The sequence below is a fragment of the Nelusetta ayraudi genome, unplaced genomic scaffold, assembly GCF_046127955.1.
Source record: "Nelusetta ayraudi isolate G7.1 ecotype Tasmania unplaced genomic scaffold, CSIRO-AGI_Nayr_v1 ptg000017l, whole genome shotgun sequence".
Taxonomy (NCBI): Eukaryota; Metazoa; Chordata; class Actinopteri; order Tetraodontiformes; family Monacanthidae; genus Nelusetta; species Nelusetta ayraudi.
In genome coordinates this window covers 7,763,527-7,779,722 of record NW_027466067.1, presented here as the reverse complement: position 1 = coordinate 7,779,722, position 16,196 = coordinate 7,763,527, and the positions used below count along the sequence as shown (strand labels likewise).

General features: G+C 40.6%; 2 protein-coding genes across 6 annotated transcripts in view; one reads left to right on the top strand and one right to left on the bottom strand.

Moving 5' to 3' along the window:
• Positions 1-16,196, bottom strand: part of cenpp (centromere protein P) — a 53,724-nt gene that overhangs the window by 2,393 nt on the left and 35,135 nt on the right. The window contains exons 7-8 of the mRNA XM_076025146.1: positions 653-732; positions 484-575 (exon numbers count right to left, since the gene is read on the bottom strand). Of these exons, the coding sequence (XP_075881261.1) occupies positions 484-575; positions 653-732 (172 nt within the window). The remainder of the gene's footprint in view (positions 1-483; positions 576-652; positions 733-16,196) is intronic.
• Positions 830-15,776, top strand: ecm2 (extracellular matrix protein 2, female organ and adipocyte specific). Of its 5 annotated transcripts, XM_076025139.1 has the most exons (13): positions 830-1,570; positions 2,795-2,995; positions 5,922-6,056; positions 6,295-6,456; positions 8,756-8,944; positions 10,587-11,357; positions 11,541-11,656; positions 11,827-11,959; positions 12,343-12,500; positions 13,199-13,338; positions 13,931-14,043; positions 14,188-14,401; positions 15,286-15,776. In XM_076025139.1, the coding sequence occupies exons 3-13, from the start codon at positions 5,924-5,926 to the stop codon at positions 15,452-15,454; spliced, it is 2,298 nt and encodes a 765-aa protein (XP_075881254.1). In that variant the 5' UTR covers positions 830-1,570; positions 2,795-2,995; positions 5,922-5,923; the 3' UTR covers positions 15,455-15,776. The 5 variants fall into 5 exon arrangements, with proteins under 5 accessions (XP_075881254.1, XP_075881256.1, XP_075881257.1 ...); XM_076025141.1 differs by lacking the exon at positions 830-1,570 and having other exon boundaries at positions 2,133-2,995; positions 10,626-11,357; XM_076025142.1 differs by lacking the exons at positions 830-1,570; positions 8,756-8,944 and having other exon boundaries at positions 2,136-2,995.

The following is a 16,196-nucleotide window of genomic DNA, read 5'->3' as shown; positions in this document are numbered from 1 at the left end:
AATTTGATGAGAGTAAACGTTTTAGTGAACAAATTTGCATTTAGAATTTAGGACTAAACCTCTACCCAACAACTAATAAATTATATGTAAAAAAAAAAATCTAATCAAACATTTAAAGGGTCCAGTGTGTAATATTTGGCTTTATTATTCAAATAAACCAACAAAGAAAAAGGTGGACAAGGTATCTAGGTTTTGGTGTGCAGGCCACTGTAGCTTACTGGCAAGCTTGGGAGGGGGAGGGAGAGTGAAAGACACTGCAATCTAAAATGTAACCACTTGATGTAGCTGTTTCTTCGTCAAAATGTCCAAATATTACACAATTAATTAACACTCAATTCCCCAGTAGATTAAAAAGTGTTAGGACAACAAAGGTCAATATTTTGAAGGGAAAAACTTGTCTGCAGTTAAAATAGTATTTCAGGCACACAGAGGTTCGGCTAAACGTTCTTCCTCCAGACGACTGGAGTCAGACAGTCACCTCACCTTTTTCTGGGATCTTTGTCAGCAAGTTGATCTTTGGAGCGACCTCGCCCTCTCCAGAAACCTCAACCGACCAATGAATGAAGATGACGCAGCTGCAACCAAAGGCAAGGTCAAAGGTCAACAGAAGTTTCTTTGAGGTGGCTGTTACAGTCGGAGCCAGCGTACTTACCCGGGAAGCTCAGGGTGACTGAGGGTCATGACCTCTGACCTGTTGCCTCCAGGAAGAGAGACGACAGACGGATACTTTTCCTGTGGACGGACACGGGGACATACAACGTTAGTCTTTATATTTGTGACGATGGGAGATTGTTAGAAAACCTGCAGGGTCAACATGAAGTTTTTATCGTGTATAATTCATTACATAATTGCTTCTAAAGAAGGTCAAAGCCCCTTCAGAATCCAGACAGAAACACTGTGAAAACTGAGGACAGAAAATGCCTTCAGTCTGACTCTGATTATTTTTTGAGTGAGCAGTGGATGTTATCCTGCCTTACACATGGCAGAGCAGCGTCAGAGCCAGCGTCACCGGCCAAGCAAATGTGCTCGCGCAAAGAAAAACTAACTCCTCCATCGAAGCTGCACTCAGGTTTGGGATTCCTGGCGTGCCCTTGTGCACGATTGCCCGGTTCACGCGTCACCTACCTGACCAAACACCTACTCAGACTGAGCCTCGGCTCATGCATCGCATCACATCGCTCAAATATTACCGTAGAGAAAAACACGGAGAAGATTTGATTTTGAATTCAAAACTGCCTCTGCTGACTTGCAAATTTCCTGAAATATGTGTTAAGCCCTGAGGAGGGCGCTAGAACCTGACCCAACCGAAACACAGGACCCTCCTCACTTCAAAATGAGGAAACTTCAGTGTATTGTGATAAAAATGTAATTCTTCCAGAGCGAGATATGTTGTATGTCCTGTGAAAACTGACATCTTCCATTATTTATCCTTCAACAAACTGCAGCAAAGATCCACCAACAGCCGGAGCCAAAACAGGGTTCACATGGAAGGAATCTGTGCGCGAATTTACACAAAAAGACTAAACAAGTCTGGAGCGACGACAGAATCGTTATTTGATTGTTATACACTGTGAGATACCAAGTTTTTTTTTCATGCAGCTCATGCAGCAACAGGATTTGTAACTCTCTGCTGAGGTTTTAACCGGGATATTTTGCAGCAAGGTGATCTCTAATAGGAAGCCAACAAACAAGGTATCTTGGCAATAGTGAATCCTCTTTCAGTTTACTTCCTGTTGATTCCTGATGACTTACAAACAGGAACGGGTTCTTGATTCACAGCCTCTTATTTATTTACTATGATGGCAAAAATATTCTTCTCTTTGGGCAAAAACTGAACCGGATTCCATCTTAATGTGAAGTAAACCTTTTGTGAATTATGTGGTTTTTGCATCAAGTAGTTCTGGAAAAAACGTGTGTTGGAGGACGCCAATATAGGCAACATCCCATCATAAAATACAGTAGAGGTTACAAGCCAGATATAAAACAGGAAGCAGTAGCTCAAGCAACGTACACTTTGCCCGGTTTCACTTGGTCTGCAGAAATGACATTCAACTTGACAAGTTGTGGCTCCACCGGCTGTGTTTTAACGCTCCCACTCAGCTCAGCGTTTCCAGCTTTCAGTTTGACAAGTGTTACTTCTTTTGAATGTAATTAAAGAAACTTAGTGGGTGTATACATTTTTACTGCTTCATATTTTTTCTCTCTAAACAAAATTGAAAAAGCAGATCAAACGGGGCCATGGAAACCCAGCATCTGGTCTGCATCAGTAGGAATATTTTCACTTTTTATGACACACTTTTTTTCGTCTCCAGGCACCCATTACGTGCCGTTATTGCCTCGGTTAACAACCTTGAATTTACTTTACACATTTCCATCTTCCATTTGTCTCAGGACGACCCTCGGCAACATCATGACTCAGTGAAAACTGTGACGCACTCAGCAATTTGAGTGGCTTCAAAACTTTTCCTTTACTATGTTTCCCAACAGACGACCGTTAGTTTCCGCAAGCTTATTTTCATCGACGGGGAGGTGGAATGTTTGGTCTCATCTGGTCTCATCTGACCCCTGACCTCACTCCGACTCTCCTTTACAGCTGACTCTAGCAGATCTGACGCAGCATTTGTGTTTATGCATTTAAAGAAGACATTTTTTGATCTCGGCCCGATTTTCCACTTCGGTCACTCGGCTTCGATGAAACTCTCCAGCCGGTTGACGGTGTCATCCCTCAAGACAGGAAGTCAGCCGTTGGTCTGTCTCTCCGTGCTCCACTCTCTCACTCCCTTCCTTGTCCCAGCTGCAGTTCAAACCCTGGCTTACCTCACAGCTCTGTTCGCCTGCTCCGCTCTTCACTACTGCTCCCTACTCTGAGACAGGCGGCCAACAACAGGCAGCCACACACGCACACACATCTCCTGGAGCTCCTGTAGAACCAGAGGAGGTGGAAAGAGGGTGGAAGAATTTGGCCTTGTGTCCCGCAACTGCCTTCGAACTGCTGGTAATGTAGAGTTAATGTCTTTCTGTCTGTCTGTCTGTCTAAGCTCCTCCCCTTTCTGTCGGTCTGTCGGTCTGCCTGCCTGGAGATGACAAGTAAATACTTGTTCCAGTTGCTGCATATCACCTTTCTCATAGGCTCAAAAGAAAACGGAACGGTTTGTCCCTTGGACTAAATGGAACCTGTTCAGGATGAGTTTCAATGTGACCCAGACCTGAACCAGACGGGAACATTTACTCGCTGCGAACTTTACACGGCCGTGTAGACAGAGCGTTTTATTAAAGGGAGGATTTTATTTTTTATTTTTTGCATTTTCCCCAAAAAGAAACTGATATCTGGTAATCATTTACATCTAAACAGGAAAAAAGGCTAATCAAAAGCTGACAAGACTTAATAACTTAACACAGCTGCACTTGTTTAAAAAAAAAAAAAAAAAAAAAAAAAATCTCTTTACAGTCCAAATTATTCACCTCCCTGGACATGTGAACCAGATGTGCTCTTTGTTTACCAATTATGTCTGTTAGATGATAACAAAGGAAAGACGGCAATAGTTACACTTCCTGATGATGACACTGAATCGTTTGGCAGAGTGTTAACAGGGTAGCTGAACGTGTGGGCGTAGAGCTACAGGATTGGTTAGGATAGTCTGCAAGGATGGTGATTGGATAAATCCACTGTCTATTTTAAACAAAACAGCCAATTCTGATTTTTAGGCTACAACTGGAATAAGTTGGTAATAGCGCAAAGCTTCCTATCGGGAGCTTCTTGAGCTCGTACCAACTAGACCCCACCCATGGGTACAGCCCTGTTCTCCTAAAAAGGTACTGATTGGACTGCCAATATTACAACCTGCTGAACTTAAAAAAAAAATGGGAAGAGTTCACGATTAGATCAGTCAAACTTCACAAGTAAATGCTCAGCAGCTGTTAGACTGAATTCCATTTATAGCTTCCAGCATTCTTTTTTGGGTGCGCTACAAATGTAAGAGTACTTCAGCATAGAGAAAATAAAGGACCACAGTATTCAAGTTGAGGAAACTGAAATGCTAAAAAGTAAAGAACTCTACAGAGAAACCGTTGCAAAGATGAACAGAAGGCTTTGAGCTTGGGGTTTGGCGCTTGACAAATCAACCATCAAACATGTTTCAACATGCAGGACATAAACTTGATGATTCATCTAATTGGCTTGTTTACTTTTTAAGGTTTTCGTTATTTACAAGACCAAAAAAGTTAAACTGGAATCAGGATCGCAAGGCAGAGTGGGGTGGGAAAGTTGTAAAGTTAATTGCATCAGTGGGCTTTTGGGACAAGCATTTTCTTAAAAGGTTCCAGTGTTTGGGATTTAGCTGGATCTAGAAGTATGAAGTCAGAAGAAGAACAATTTCTCCATATCAAGTCATAAGCAAAACACAAAGGGAAGCACCATACAAACACCATCACACAAAGCGATAAAGTAAACACAGTCTGGGTTGTATTCATCTCGACATAAACCTCCAGCCTCCAGCTGTACTTTCACTCTTTGTTGGTGCTTCTGGGAGTCTCTCCATCTGAGCCTGCTCATCCAGAAAGTGAGCTGCCGAATATTTTCCATTTCTCTCCCTCCCTCCTGTTGACTTTCCTCTCCCTCAGCACTTATGGATCCCTCTATCCGCTGGTCAGTGCCTAATTCTGGACCGCTATTGGCTTGCAATGAGAGAAGGGGGGAGGGTCTCAAGCGAGCAGACAGTTCAGAGCTCCACTTTCTCGGGCTGCAGACACGTGAGCTTTAAAAGATTGACTGATGTTTGCTTTGGGGAATAAGTGCCATGTTTTTTTTTCAAACAGATGCTACTGTACTACTGCATCAACTCTTTTTTCTCTCTCTCTTTTTTTTTTTTTTAACCTCAATTGAGTCTGGATGACTCCAGATTTACCCAACTAAAACCCAACTAGTGGATAAACATTCACTCAAGGAGGCTCCAAAAATGGCACAAAGTATACGATGTTTCCTAATTTGTTAAGGTGGGGAGTTTTTCAGGGATTCTAAAAGCCTAAGGATTTATCTGGCATCATAAGAGCTGCCTGAAACGTGTCCAAAAACCTTCTGATTTATGACTATTTTGATGGTAATGATTGATGATAAAGCAAAAAAACAAAAAAAAACAAAAAAAAACACTAAAAACTACTAAGTCAGTGAAATTCAAGTCAGAGAACCCATGTGGCTTTCACACATCCACTAGTTCAAACAAAACTGGGGCCAAGACTTATGGCTATGGATTTACATGTCACTGGATTTTTATTTATTTATTTATTTTTTTACTTAAATCACATCTAGGTCTTCATCATAACATCTAGGTGTTATTTTATTGATCAAACTATTTCATCTAATATAATGAACATATCTTTTAGCATGTAACTTCGAAGAACGTTCTATTAAGATTTATTCAAGGTGTCACAGTTGGTTAGTTCTCGGAATGTCTTGAATTATGTTCACAAGAAAACATCCAAACAGCCGAGATCTATCCGGATCAAGCCAATGGCGTGAACTACAAAAACCTCTCTGGACTCCAATAAAAGGGAGAATAAAGGCGAGAACAAACTATCAGTTGTGTGAAGGTGTGTGTTGGCAATGGATCACCGCTTTAATAATAACAGGACTGCCATGAGTAAACTAGTCATTACACACACATACACACACTTAGGGAACCCACCATTAAGACCCCAGCAGAGCTATATGAGACCCATGAATGGCTCTCAGAGCTCTTTCTGTCTGTGAAGCTGCAACAGGTAAGTTGGGTTCAAGCCTTTTTTCTTCATGGACAATGACACAGAGATGACCGGAAGCGCGAGATGTTGACAGCATAGTGCCTACTTATGTTGGCAAAAGGCATTTCTCAGAGGAAGTCTAGATGTCTAGTTGTCCTGTGAACTTGCTCTATGATGCTGTGCAGGGATGAGGTGGTGGCTGGTGGTGGCCAGTCTGTGGCTGCTGGCAGCTTTGACTGTACCCAGCGTCCAGGCACGGAACCGACCTCGGACCAAGGATTCTGCTCCCCACCGGGGAAAGAGGAGGAGAGACGGAAATGGTGAGTAGGCTTCTTAGAGAAAACCTTGGGCAAATGTATCTGAGGTGGGTTCATGGACCCTCGGACGGTTGGTCAGGAAGGATTTATTTTTGATGGAGCACAAAGATCAGGTCATAAAAAGTTTGCTTAACTAGGGTATTTTGGTGTGACAAAGACTGGATAAAGAACCTTCTATTTAAGATTCATGTGAATATGGTTAAACCAAAACCACAGTAATTATGTAAACGTTGTTTTGCAGGTCATGGGGGAGCCAGAGGGAAGCAACCAAAACCTTTAGGGTTCAGACCAGTTCCTGGTCCCAGCATTCTGGTGGAGCCTGAACAAAACCAAGGCCAGACCTTTTTCCTGGAGTCCTACAAGGACATTGAGGGACATCATTCGAGCTACAATGTTATTCCAGGTCAGCAAGACCAGTGACTCATACATTAGCATGAACACAGTAACACAATAAGCCAGAACCAGTTGAAGACAACAGTAACAAAAGCTTTCTAACCAATAATGCAGCCACAACCAAGAATCAGACATTTAATGATTGTAGCTCTTATCATTTCTGACACACAAATAATGGACCCAACAAATGCCGTCTTGCCCAGCTTCCCAAAGGTCTTTGTAGAAAGATCCAATATTGGATTGTATTAGAACGTTTTGCTCAGGCATTGAACCATCTACTCTCACAGAGCTTCATAATTATGTTATGTTGTTTTATGGCCACATTACTGCATGAGAGGAGTGTGGCACAAAATCTCTGAACTTAGTCCGATCCTGACATGCTGTTTCATTTGGAAACTAACATTCTGTAGAGATGTTTTTGCAATTCAAAGCTTTGTTAAAGTTGTAGAAAACAAATCCTATCTCAAAACAAAAAAAAAGAAAGAAAAAGAAACATACAAAATTGTAGATTTATAGTATTACAAACCTTGGCCATATCAAAAAATAATCCCTGATTAAATTGTTTTCATTGGGAAATTAAAAACATTAAAAGAATAAACTTGAAACATTCATTATGTATTTATATCTATGCATTGTTTTCAGCATTCACAGACTTATGTAAACTAAAATGGAATTAAGCTTTGTCTCTGTAGAAAAAACAATGTTTTAAACAAACTACAACATTCAATGTATCAAAACAAAATCTTCAGCCAGGTTATAGCCTTTATTTCAATCAAACTGAGTGCACTAGTGCAGTAAAGGTACGTCTCAACCCCAAGAGTCAGGCTTGTTTCATAACAAAGCTGCCTGTCAATGTTAAATCATTGCATTCCTGCCTGAAGAGAATGGAAAACCATCTGTGGGAACAGACACTTAGTCAGAGCTGGTGAAAAAAAAATTCTAGACAAATCCCACAAGACTGATGAGGACAGGCGTTTCAAAGAAGACCCTTAAAGCCAAAGCCACTCATCTTAAAACAAACGAGTCAGCATTATGAAATTAGGGGAAAAGAGGGCGTTGGTTTTGGCATTTTCTTAGGAATCCACGTGTAAAGTTTTTTTGATCGTGTCAGGGTTCAAGAACATGTCTGATAGTATTTTTGTAAAACCGAAAAGTCACAACACAACACATTTAAAAGCAGTTTTCAGAAAAGTCCCCCATACAAATCCCTCTTATCTGATACACAATGCAGCTGTAGCATCTTAAATATTATCAGTACCTTATTAAATAGGCCCAATAATTAGAAGCCATATGAAGCCATTGGTTCAAAAACAGGACCTACATACTCTGCTACAGCAGGTGGCAGTATCAACCTTACAACTTGTTTTCTTCCAATAAAAATAGGGGATAAATTGTCAAATTAAAATCTGGGGCTTGAAGGGGCCAAACATCTGAGATGGGTTGCTCCCATTCAGATGATGACCCTGCAGCTGGCCCAATGGCAACAGAGGAAGTGTGTCTGTCAGTCAGAAATGCCCTGCAAGCAGGAATGCGCTTCAAACATATTGCTAATTTCAACTTCAGCGTAAAGAAATACATTTATTTTAACAGTGCGCATAGGCTTACATGAACCGAAAACCAGGGACAGATAACAGGCTACAGCGGTCTGATGGGAACAGTCCTGACATCAAGTCGACCATAGTGAGAAAAAGGAAAACCTCTGAAGTGTGTGCACTCTTGCAGAGATGACAGGGTGTCAGCCTTACAGCTAAAGGTAAAGAAGAGAGTAAGAACAGACGGTATTTAAGAAAAGTAACCCAAGCCTTTAAACTACACGCGGTTCTTCCCTAACGAAAAGCATACCATTAGTTAAGATAGATGACAGATGAGGAAGAGCTGGAAAAGAGACAAAGCGCCTCTAGCTGCCACATCATAGTCGTTTGCAGTCCTTTCTACTGACTCACTGCCTGTTGCAGTTTTGATCTGCCCAAGGCTCCATGTTGGAAGGTGGAGTCAATGCAGAAAGAGGGGTGGAAATGGTCCTAATCACTGCTTTGTCCAGTTCTGATGATAAAGTACAGGCTTTAGATTTGGCAAAACTCACACTGCAATTACTGCAGCGGGGTCTGTTGTTGCTGGTGCAGAAGAGAATGACAAGCATGGCCATGTTTCACTCAAGCTGTGGCTTAAAGAATATTGGTTTCAGTATCTGCGGTTCTTGACATCTGGACCTTCACTGGTATTTTCCCAGTCAGAGGCTATGTCAGCAGTGGACCTAACCTGCCGATGTAGAGATGTTTTAACTCTGAATGTTGTCTTTTTGCTTTCAGGTAAGCAGGGCCAATGTGTGTACCAGGGCCTGACCATGTTCGACCAAGCCGTGTGGTCTCCAAAGCCCTGCATGACTTGTCTCTGTACCGGAGGGCGCGTGGTTTGTGACGAGATCACTTGTACCCAAGTGGACTGTCATTTCCCCTTCACCCCCGCTGGGGAATGCTGCCCCACCTGCATGGAGCCAGGTAGAAACACAACATGTGACAGAGCCATGGTGCAACATGACGGGGTGCCTCAGATGAGGAACATTTTCAGACCATCATAGCCCAATATTCTATAAAACCAGAATTGTTTCTGCTGGATCAAATTAGTCAGGGGCAAGGCAACAGTGCTCTAATCGCTTTCTTTTTAAACAGATGAGGGTCTCTCTCTTATTTTCTTTTTTTTTTTTTTTTACCATAACCACAACAATGTGGGAGTGGAACTGATGCACACGTTTAACTTATTATCCAAACCAATAGCCTACACTCTGGTTTTGCTCTTGGCGTGCAGCTGAGAATGCAGTTAAAAAGTTGAGGTAAAATTAAACAAATAAATAATAAAATGGCTTGAGCTAACGTTTTGCGACAACAAGACAAAATTCAATCCCCTGAATGGCTTGACGCACTGTTCAATCTGAACCTCCTGGATTTAAGAAAAGGCTTGCGGTAGTAATTGGTTGTGGTTATCCAGTGGAATTATGATTTCCATGAAGTCCTGCAAGGCTGATTGTTAAAATGGGTCAGTTTCCATCTCTGAGGCATCAACATGTTGTGTCTCATTTTTGTCATGGCTCTTAAAAATGTGTTTTTCACATTTTGGCTTTGTTCCACACACATGTTGTAATGTTTAAACTTGTCTGTACGTTGGGAGATGGTTGGTTTTCTACCTTACTGTCAATTCAATCTGATCAAAACTAGAATTACATTTCCAGCATTGTAGGCATACATACAAAGAGCCATTCATTACCTGTATAGATACTTGGTATCTATACAGGCTTCTGAGTAGTATGTACTATAAGCTGTTGTTTTTTTCCTTCCGATAGACAATGCTAAGACATAGCTAGGCCTTATGTTGACTCATAATTTGGATTTAATCATCTGTTTAATTTTTTGTATTTTATGGAAATGCACAAATAAATTGTTGGTTACGCCATTTTATTTCTAACAATTTCCTTTTTCCAAAGTAGCCAAAATTTTGTTTTTTTTAGTTGCTGAAAAAAATTATAGGAAATGGAACAATTTGACAACTTAAAAAAAAAAAACTCACCAGAGAAGTGAAAGTTAAACAAACCGACGTAAATGTTTGAGAAACAATGACATCTGTGTATTCCTAAACCAAGTCTGAGACCTGTAAGATACGGTTACGTATACATGTGGAGTCAACATTTCCATCTTCTGTTGGGATGATATGTAACTTCAGGCAGCAAGTTTCCGCCAGTTTGTCTTTGTTTTATCAACTAACGAGTATAAATACAGGTTTAATGCAGGCTGGCACAGACGTGGAGAAACACAATCAGAACAACTTTATACATACAAATGGAGTCATATAGCTCTGCTATGTAACTAAAGTTGTTAAATGTGAGTTTCTGTTGCCCTGTTCTCAGCACTAACACAGAGCTCTCTGTCTCTCTATCTCCTTTTCTGTCTCCTTTATTGCCAACATCCTTTTCTTTTCGAAAATCTTTCTTTTTTCTTTATATTTTTCTTGCTTTTTTGTCTCTTGTCTTTTCTTCTGTTTTATTTGCCTTCTTTCCTTGTATCTTTTTATACTGCCATCATTTTCATTCCCCTGACCAACTCGTACATCCTCATTGGTTGCCCCCACACTACTGTATACCAAACATAGGGCCTGACCTTAGTCTTGACCTTTCTGGTGACTTCCCAGTTCCTGATGACCCTGACAAGCCGCTAACACCACTGACCCCAGAGGAGATCCAGAGAATCCTCCGGCACGAAGAAGAAGAGCATCGTAGGGAAGAGGAACGTCTCAGGAAGAAGGATGAAGAGAAGAAAAAGAGGAGGAAGCAGAGAAAAGAGCAAGAAGAGAGGCAAAGAAATATAGTGGAAGAGAAGAGAAGGGCAGCGGAGGAGGCGTTGAGACTCCAGCTGGAGAAAGAGGAGGAGGAGTGGAGAAAACAGATTGAGGAGCTGGAGAGGAGGAGACAGGAGCAAGAGGAGGAACAAAGACGAAAGGTGGCAGCAGAGAGAGAAGCAAGGGAGAAGGAAAGAAAGCTTGAGGAGGAAATGAGACAGAAAGAGGCAACGTTAAGAGAAGAACTACTGGCTTTCAATGAAGAGAAAGAGGTGCAGCAGGAGGGGGAGGAGGAGGAGGAGGAAGTGTGGCTTAGGGGAGATGTGTTTCAGATGCTCCCAAAGGAACCCGAAGAACCAGACCTTATACCTTCTCCAATCCCAAGACCCCCTGCTGCAGCAGAGGAGGAGGTTGAGAAGATGGAAGCTGAGGAAGATGAGGTGGAAGGGGGTGAGGCAGGAGTGAACAGCAGAGGCCTCCCTCCTGGTTGTGACATCTTTGATGTTACACTGACATGTGACAATGCCAAACTCACATACTTTCCTCCTCTGTCCATTCCTGAACTTAAATCTCTCAGTTTGGAGGGTAAGTCACAAATACAATCCAACAGGAGCTACTTTTATGAATCATTACTGGTTTAAAAACACCTTCATTGTAATAATAGTAACAGTACAGTTTCTACATTGCGCAGAGTACAGTCTATACTATTAACAGAAAGTCTTTCAACATTTTCAGTCTCATGATTAACTACTAAATTGTAATCCCCAGGCAATAATATTACAAGCATCCCTGCCAATGCCTTCAACGGCATACCCAAGTTGGAATGGATTAACCTCAAGAAAAACAAACTCACCTCAGCTGGCATTGATGCGACAGCTCTTCAAGTAAGGCACTAAAGCCAACCACCTGCTCCTTCAGAAATTTGAAATCTGTGCAATTCACCTGCCATAATACCTTGATAATTCTGATAGTTCACAACTGTAAGTAAATCATACATGCCATATATATTTCAATTTTACTGATTTTCTGTCTTGCTGACTCCTTCTTTTCTCAGGGTCTTAAAATGCTAAGGCGTTTATACTTGGATGACAACCTTCTTGAGACTGTGCCCAACCTGCCCCCAACTCTGGAAGAGTTGAAGATCAGTGAGAACGGACTCAATGGCATTCACAAAAACTCTTTCAAAGGTACTGTCCCTCCATCCCATCATGGATCGACATAATGATATGTAGATAAAATGAGATCATTTATTTGACTCAACAGTCCATTACACTTTGCAATTAGGAAAGTCCAACAGAGTCTGTCACTGACAAGTATTTTTTTTACTATTACTACTATTCTACTATTGTAATTAAATATAATACTGGTTTTACGTATCAGGGTGACATGAAATGGAAGCTACTGCAAAACTAATCAATGATGATGATGATGATGATGATGATGATGATGATTCTTCATGTGAGCAAATGGGTGAAGATTAAATGCTCTTAAATTATAATGAACTGCAGTTTTTGCTGTAAAGATTTCAGGGGACAAGCAGTGATGTAATGCACATTTCTTTCTATCAAAGGTCTGAGCAGCCTCATTACCCTTGAATTGGAGGGAAATCTGCTGAGTGAGGGGAATGTGGATCCCCTGGCCTTTACTCCCCTCATTCAGCTTTCCTACCTCAGACTGGGGAGAAACCACTTCCGCACTGTCCCACAGGGACTTCCTATGTCACTGCAGGTATGAAGTAATACTTCAGTCTCCAACTATAACCACAGTCTCCACACTATTTCTCTTCTAGTTGACCTGTAACACTTTCAAATAAATTCCTACATTTCTTTGAACTTTCTTTCCGCTGTAGACAAAAACTGATCATGGTCATTCAGTCACGACTATGTAATTCTTTCCGAAAGCTATTCACATTCTGGATTTAGGCTTTTAATTAGCAACAGTTATCTTGTTAATCTGGGATTATTTGGCCCGTAAAACTTGTTATAAATCTTACGTAATAGAAATAAAGATTTTATTATTCAAGCTTTTGCCAAATGGTACAAGGATTTCAGCATTTAAGAGTTGTTTTTTTTTGTTTTTTTTTTTCAAATAAAGCTAAGAGTAATGCACATAAATATAAACAACCTTGGGCAGTATCTAAGTGGTATTCCCAGTAACAGAAAAGTGAAAACTAACAAACAGGGTTTTCTTTTGTTTGAGAGGGCTGCATGTTTAAAACCTGAAACAGATCCTTAAAGCTGTTCCACAAAATGTCTGGGGAAAAAAAAATCAGAAAAAGCTCAGTCCATGACAGACTTAAAATTTACTACTACTACTACTACTACTACTACTACTACTACTACTACTGACAATTAGCTTCCCATTGTGAAAACATTTTGCTTCACTACCAAAAAAGTGTTAACTTTTCCATTTTGGCTGATGTGCAGGAGCTCTACTTGGAGAACAACCTAATAGAGGAAATCTCAGAGGCAGCTTTCAATCAGAGTCAAAGTCTGAATGTGATTTCTCTGAGACACAACCGACTGGATGAGACACGGATCGCCCCGTTGGCATGGTTCAATCACAGGTTGGACAAAAAGAGCAGTCTTCATACACAATGTTTCAAATAACTGTCAATACAGTCATGCATTTTCTTATGTGTAACAGTCCAGCACAATTTAATTAAAAATTAATTAGATTTTTAGATTGTTGGCCTCGTCTGCTTTGCCCGTAAATTCCCATTTAATAATTTTTCAATATGTCCCAATATGTTTTGCCACATGGTCTTTAACTCCCCAACCAAAAACACGACAACTCCACAGCCACAAATAAAGCTTGATTTTGTGGGAAAGACTGCCATAACTGTTCATGGTCAGGAATCGTCCGACCATGTGTTTAAAGTGCTTTCAAGACCACACTACCGTGCAGTTTCCAGTGCCTGATGTGTATGGATTTAATGGAACACAAAGTTCTTGTTTCAAACCCATGAGTTCACTGATCTACACTTTATTTAACAATACTACTGGGTAAAGTTGCGTGCTCTGTGACATACCCTATAAAAATACATTTAAATACAAACAAAATTGAAGATACAAATCAGTTTGGCAAGACAGTATGAGCCATTCAGCCCCACTATAATTATTTACAAATGTCTGCCTTGTCTTCCTGTTTGTCTGTAGAAATCTGGAATCACTCGACCTTTCAAACAATCAGTTTTATCTGGTTCCATCCTACCTACCTCTATCTCTTGTGCATTTGGTCCTGGTTGGAAACAACATAGAAAGGATACCTGGTAGGTGGACAATCGGGAGGGAACCCTCAACCAGTCTCAACACTGAGACACCTCTCACTCCTACGAGCTTAACTTTTGCACTCACTTCCAAGTGGGACTAGGGAAAACACCCTTGGTCATTGTTTTCTTCCAACTACTGCACAGGTTTTGTTTTTGCCCATATGAACCCTGGTCTGGAATATCTGTACCTCTCCTACAACAAATTGGATGGTGAGGGAGTTGAGCCTGAATCGTTTTTTGGCTCCTTCAACTCAATGGTGGAATTGTGCCTTGATCATAACCAGCTCATCACTATACCTTCTGGGATCAATGAGATGACCAACTTGCACTTCCTCAGACTCAACAACAACAAGATTAGGTATGATATCAGCCCCATGAATGATTATTAGCAAGGAAAGTTGACAGAAATAAATGTTGCCTGATTTACATCAATGTTTCTACTCTTGCTTTAAGTGGTTTCCACTAGAATTGATAAACAGCTGATGGCAACAACTGTGTCAAACAAGCACTTTCATATCTAATGTGTAACTCAAGTTACTTCACGGCTTCATGAGGGCTGCTGTGTGTCAAAACTGTTTATAAACATCCCCAAAAGCTGTTATTGCTGAGTAATGATTAACTGCCATGTAAACGCAGCCAAACAAAAACCTTTGGCGACTCCAAAAACTTCAAAGTGTCAACAACAAAAGCTTGCACACATATGTTGTAACTGATGAGCCAATAGACAGTTGATGATCAAAGATGATGTAAAAAAAGAAAAGAAAAGGAGGGAAAAGCGAGGGAAAGGGTATCAGAACAGGAAGGGGAGATGGAGAGACCTGAAGCTAATGAAGAACATGAACTGGGAACAAGCTCTCATATTACTGTTGTGAAAATGTTTTGCCTCCAATACTTTCCTCACGGCCAGAAAAAAGGACAGTATTAAGCAGCCAAATTAGCAACACTGTCTGCACTGCATTTCCAACACGTAAAAAACCTGTATGTGAGCAGGACGCATTGGGGTTGGAGTTTCTTGTCAGCTCTCAGAGGGCATTGAGAGAGAAGCGAAAACTCACAGTCAACAGCTTTGCCTGAAATGTTTGTCCTCACTGACCATGAATCATCATCCTTTGACAACATCATTTGAATATCATGTACTTAAATATATAAAGTCCTTTGCCAGACTATAGAAAAAGGTTGTATTGACAGATGAAAAATAACTTGTTTATCTAATGGTGTACATCCTGACGCTGTGTCTTTCAGGAGCATTCCCGACGACAGCATTTGCCCCCCGGAGCACAGTGGAGATGCAACTCTGGTGGCTTTGAGGTTGGAAAACAACTACATAAACCCTGTGAAGGTCTCTCCAACTGCCTTTTCTTGCGTACGCTCTTCCTCTAGTGTCATCTTAAAGCCTCAGAAAAGCAAGTGATCTGGAATCACTCATAACATAAAGGAAGACTGAATCCATTATTATGGTGTCTGGGATTCATTTTATGGGAATGTTCTCTTCTTTCGTATCCTTGGCTGACTTCTTACGAACTGCAATTGTTATTTATTGGATACTACAATAGGGTTATACAGTCTGGTTTGCCATTTGACATTGAGTAAATTTAATGCCAAAATTAAAGGTAAACAGTAAAACTTCAAAGCAAATCTGTCTGCTATGCGTCACTTAAAACTGAACTATTTCAAAAGGGGAAAAAAACAAATACGCAACTTGGAGTGCAATTAAAATACTAACAAATAGACTCCTGACTAAAACCTGACTTGCTAAATGGCCATCTACAGCTCTGTTCCATCCAATACTTTCTTTCTGTGACTCCTAAGGATTCTGGTGACATAGCAGTTTCAGTGCGATTGAGAGCTGGTTAATGATGAGCTTTTAGTAAAAATGGCATACGATTGGGACAAGACTGCAGGTTATTATTATTAATATTGTTATTACATCTGCATATTTTATCTACTCTGGAGTGAATAGATTTAAAAATGAGTCTTTAGTTAGACAGGATCTTTATTGACACAAGTTGTTTAAATGGTTTTGTTAATCTAAATGTGGAGTACACATTAATCAGTAACCAGTAACCACCTAATTAAATGCCAGTAAGCCTCTTGTAATTATATTTCCACTTTTCCAAAAATGATGTGTTCAGTGTTTGTATTAAATATTACTT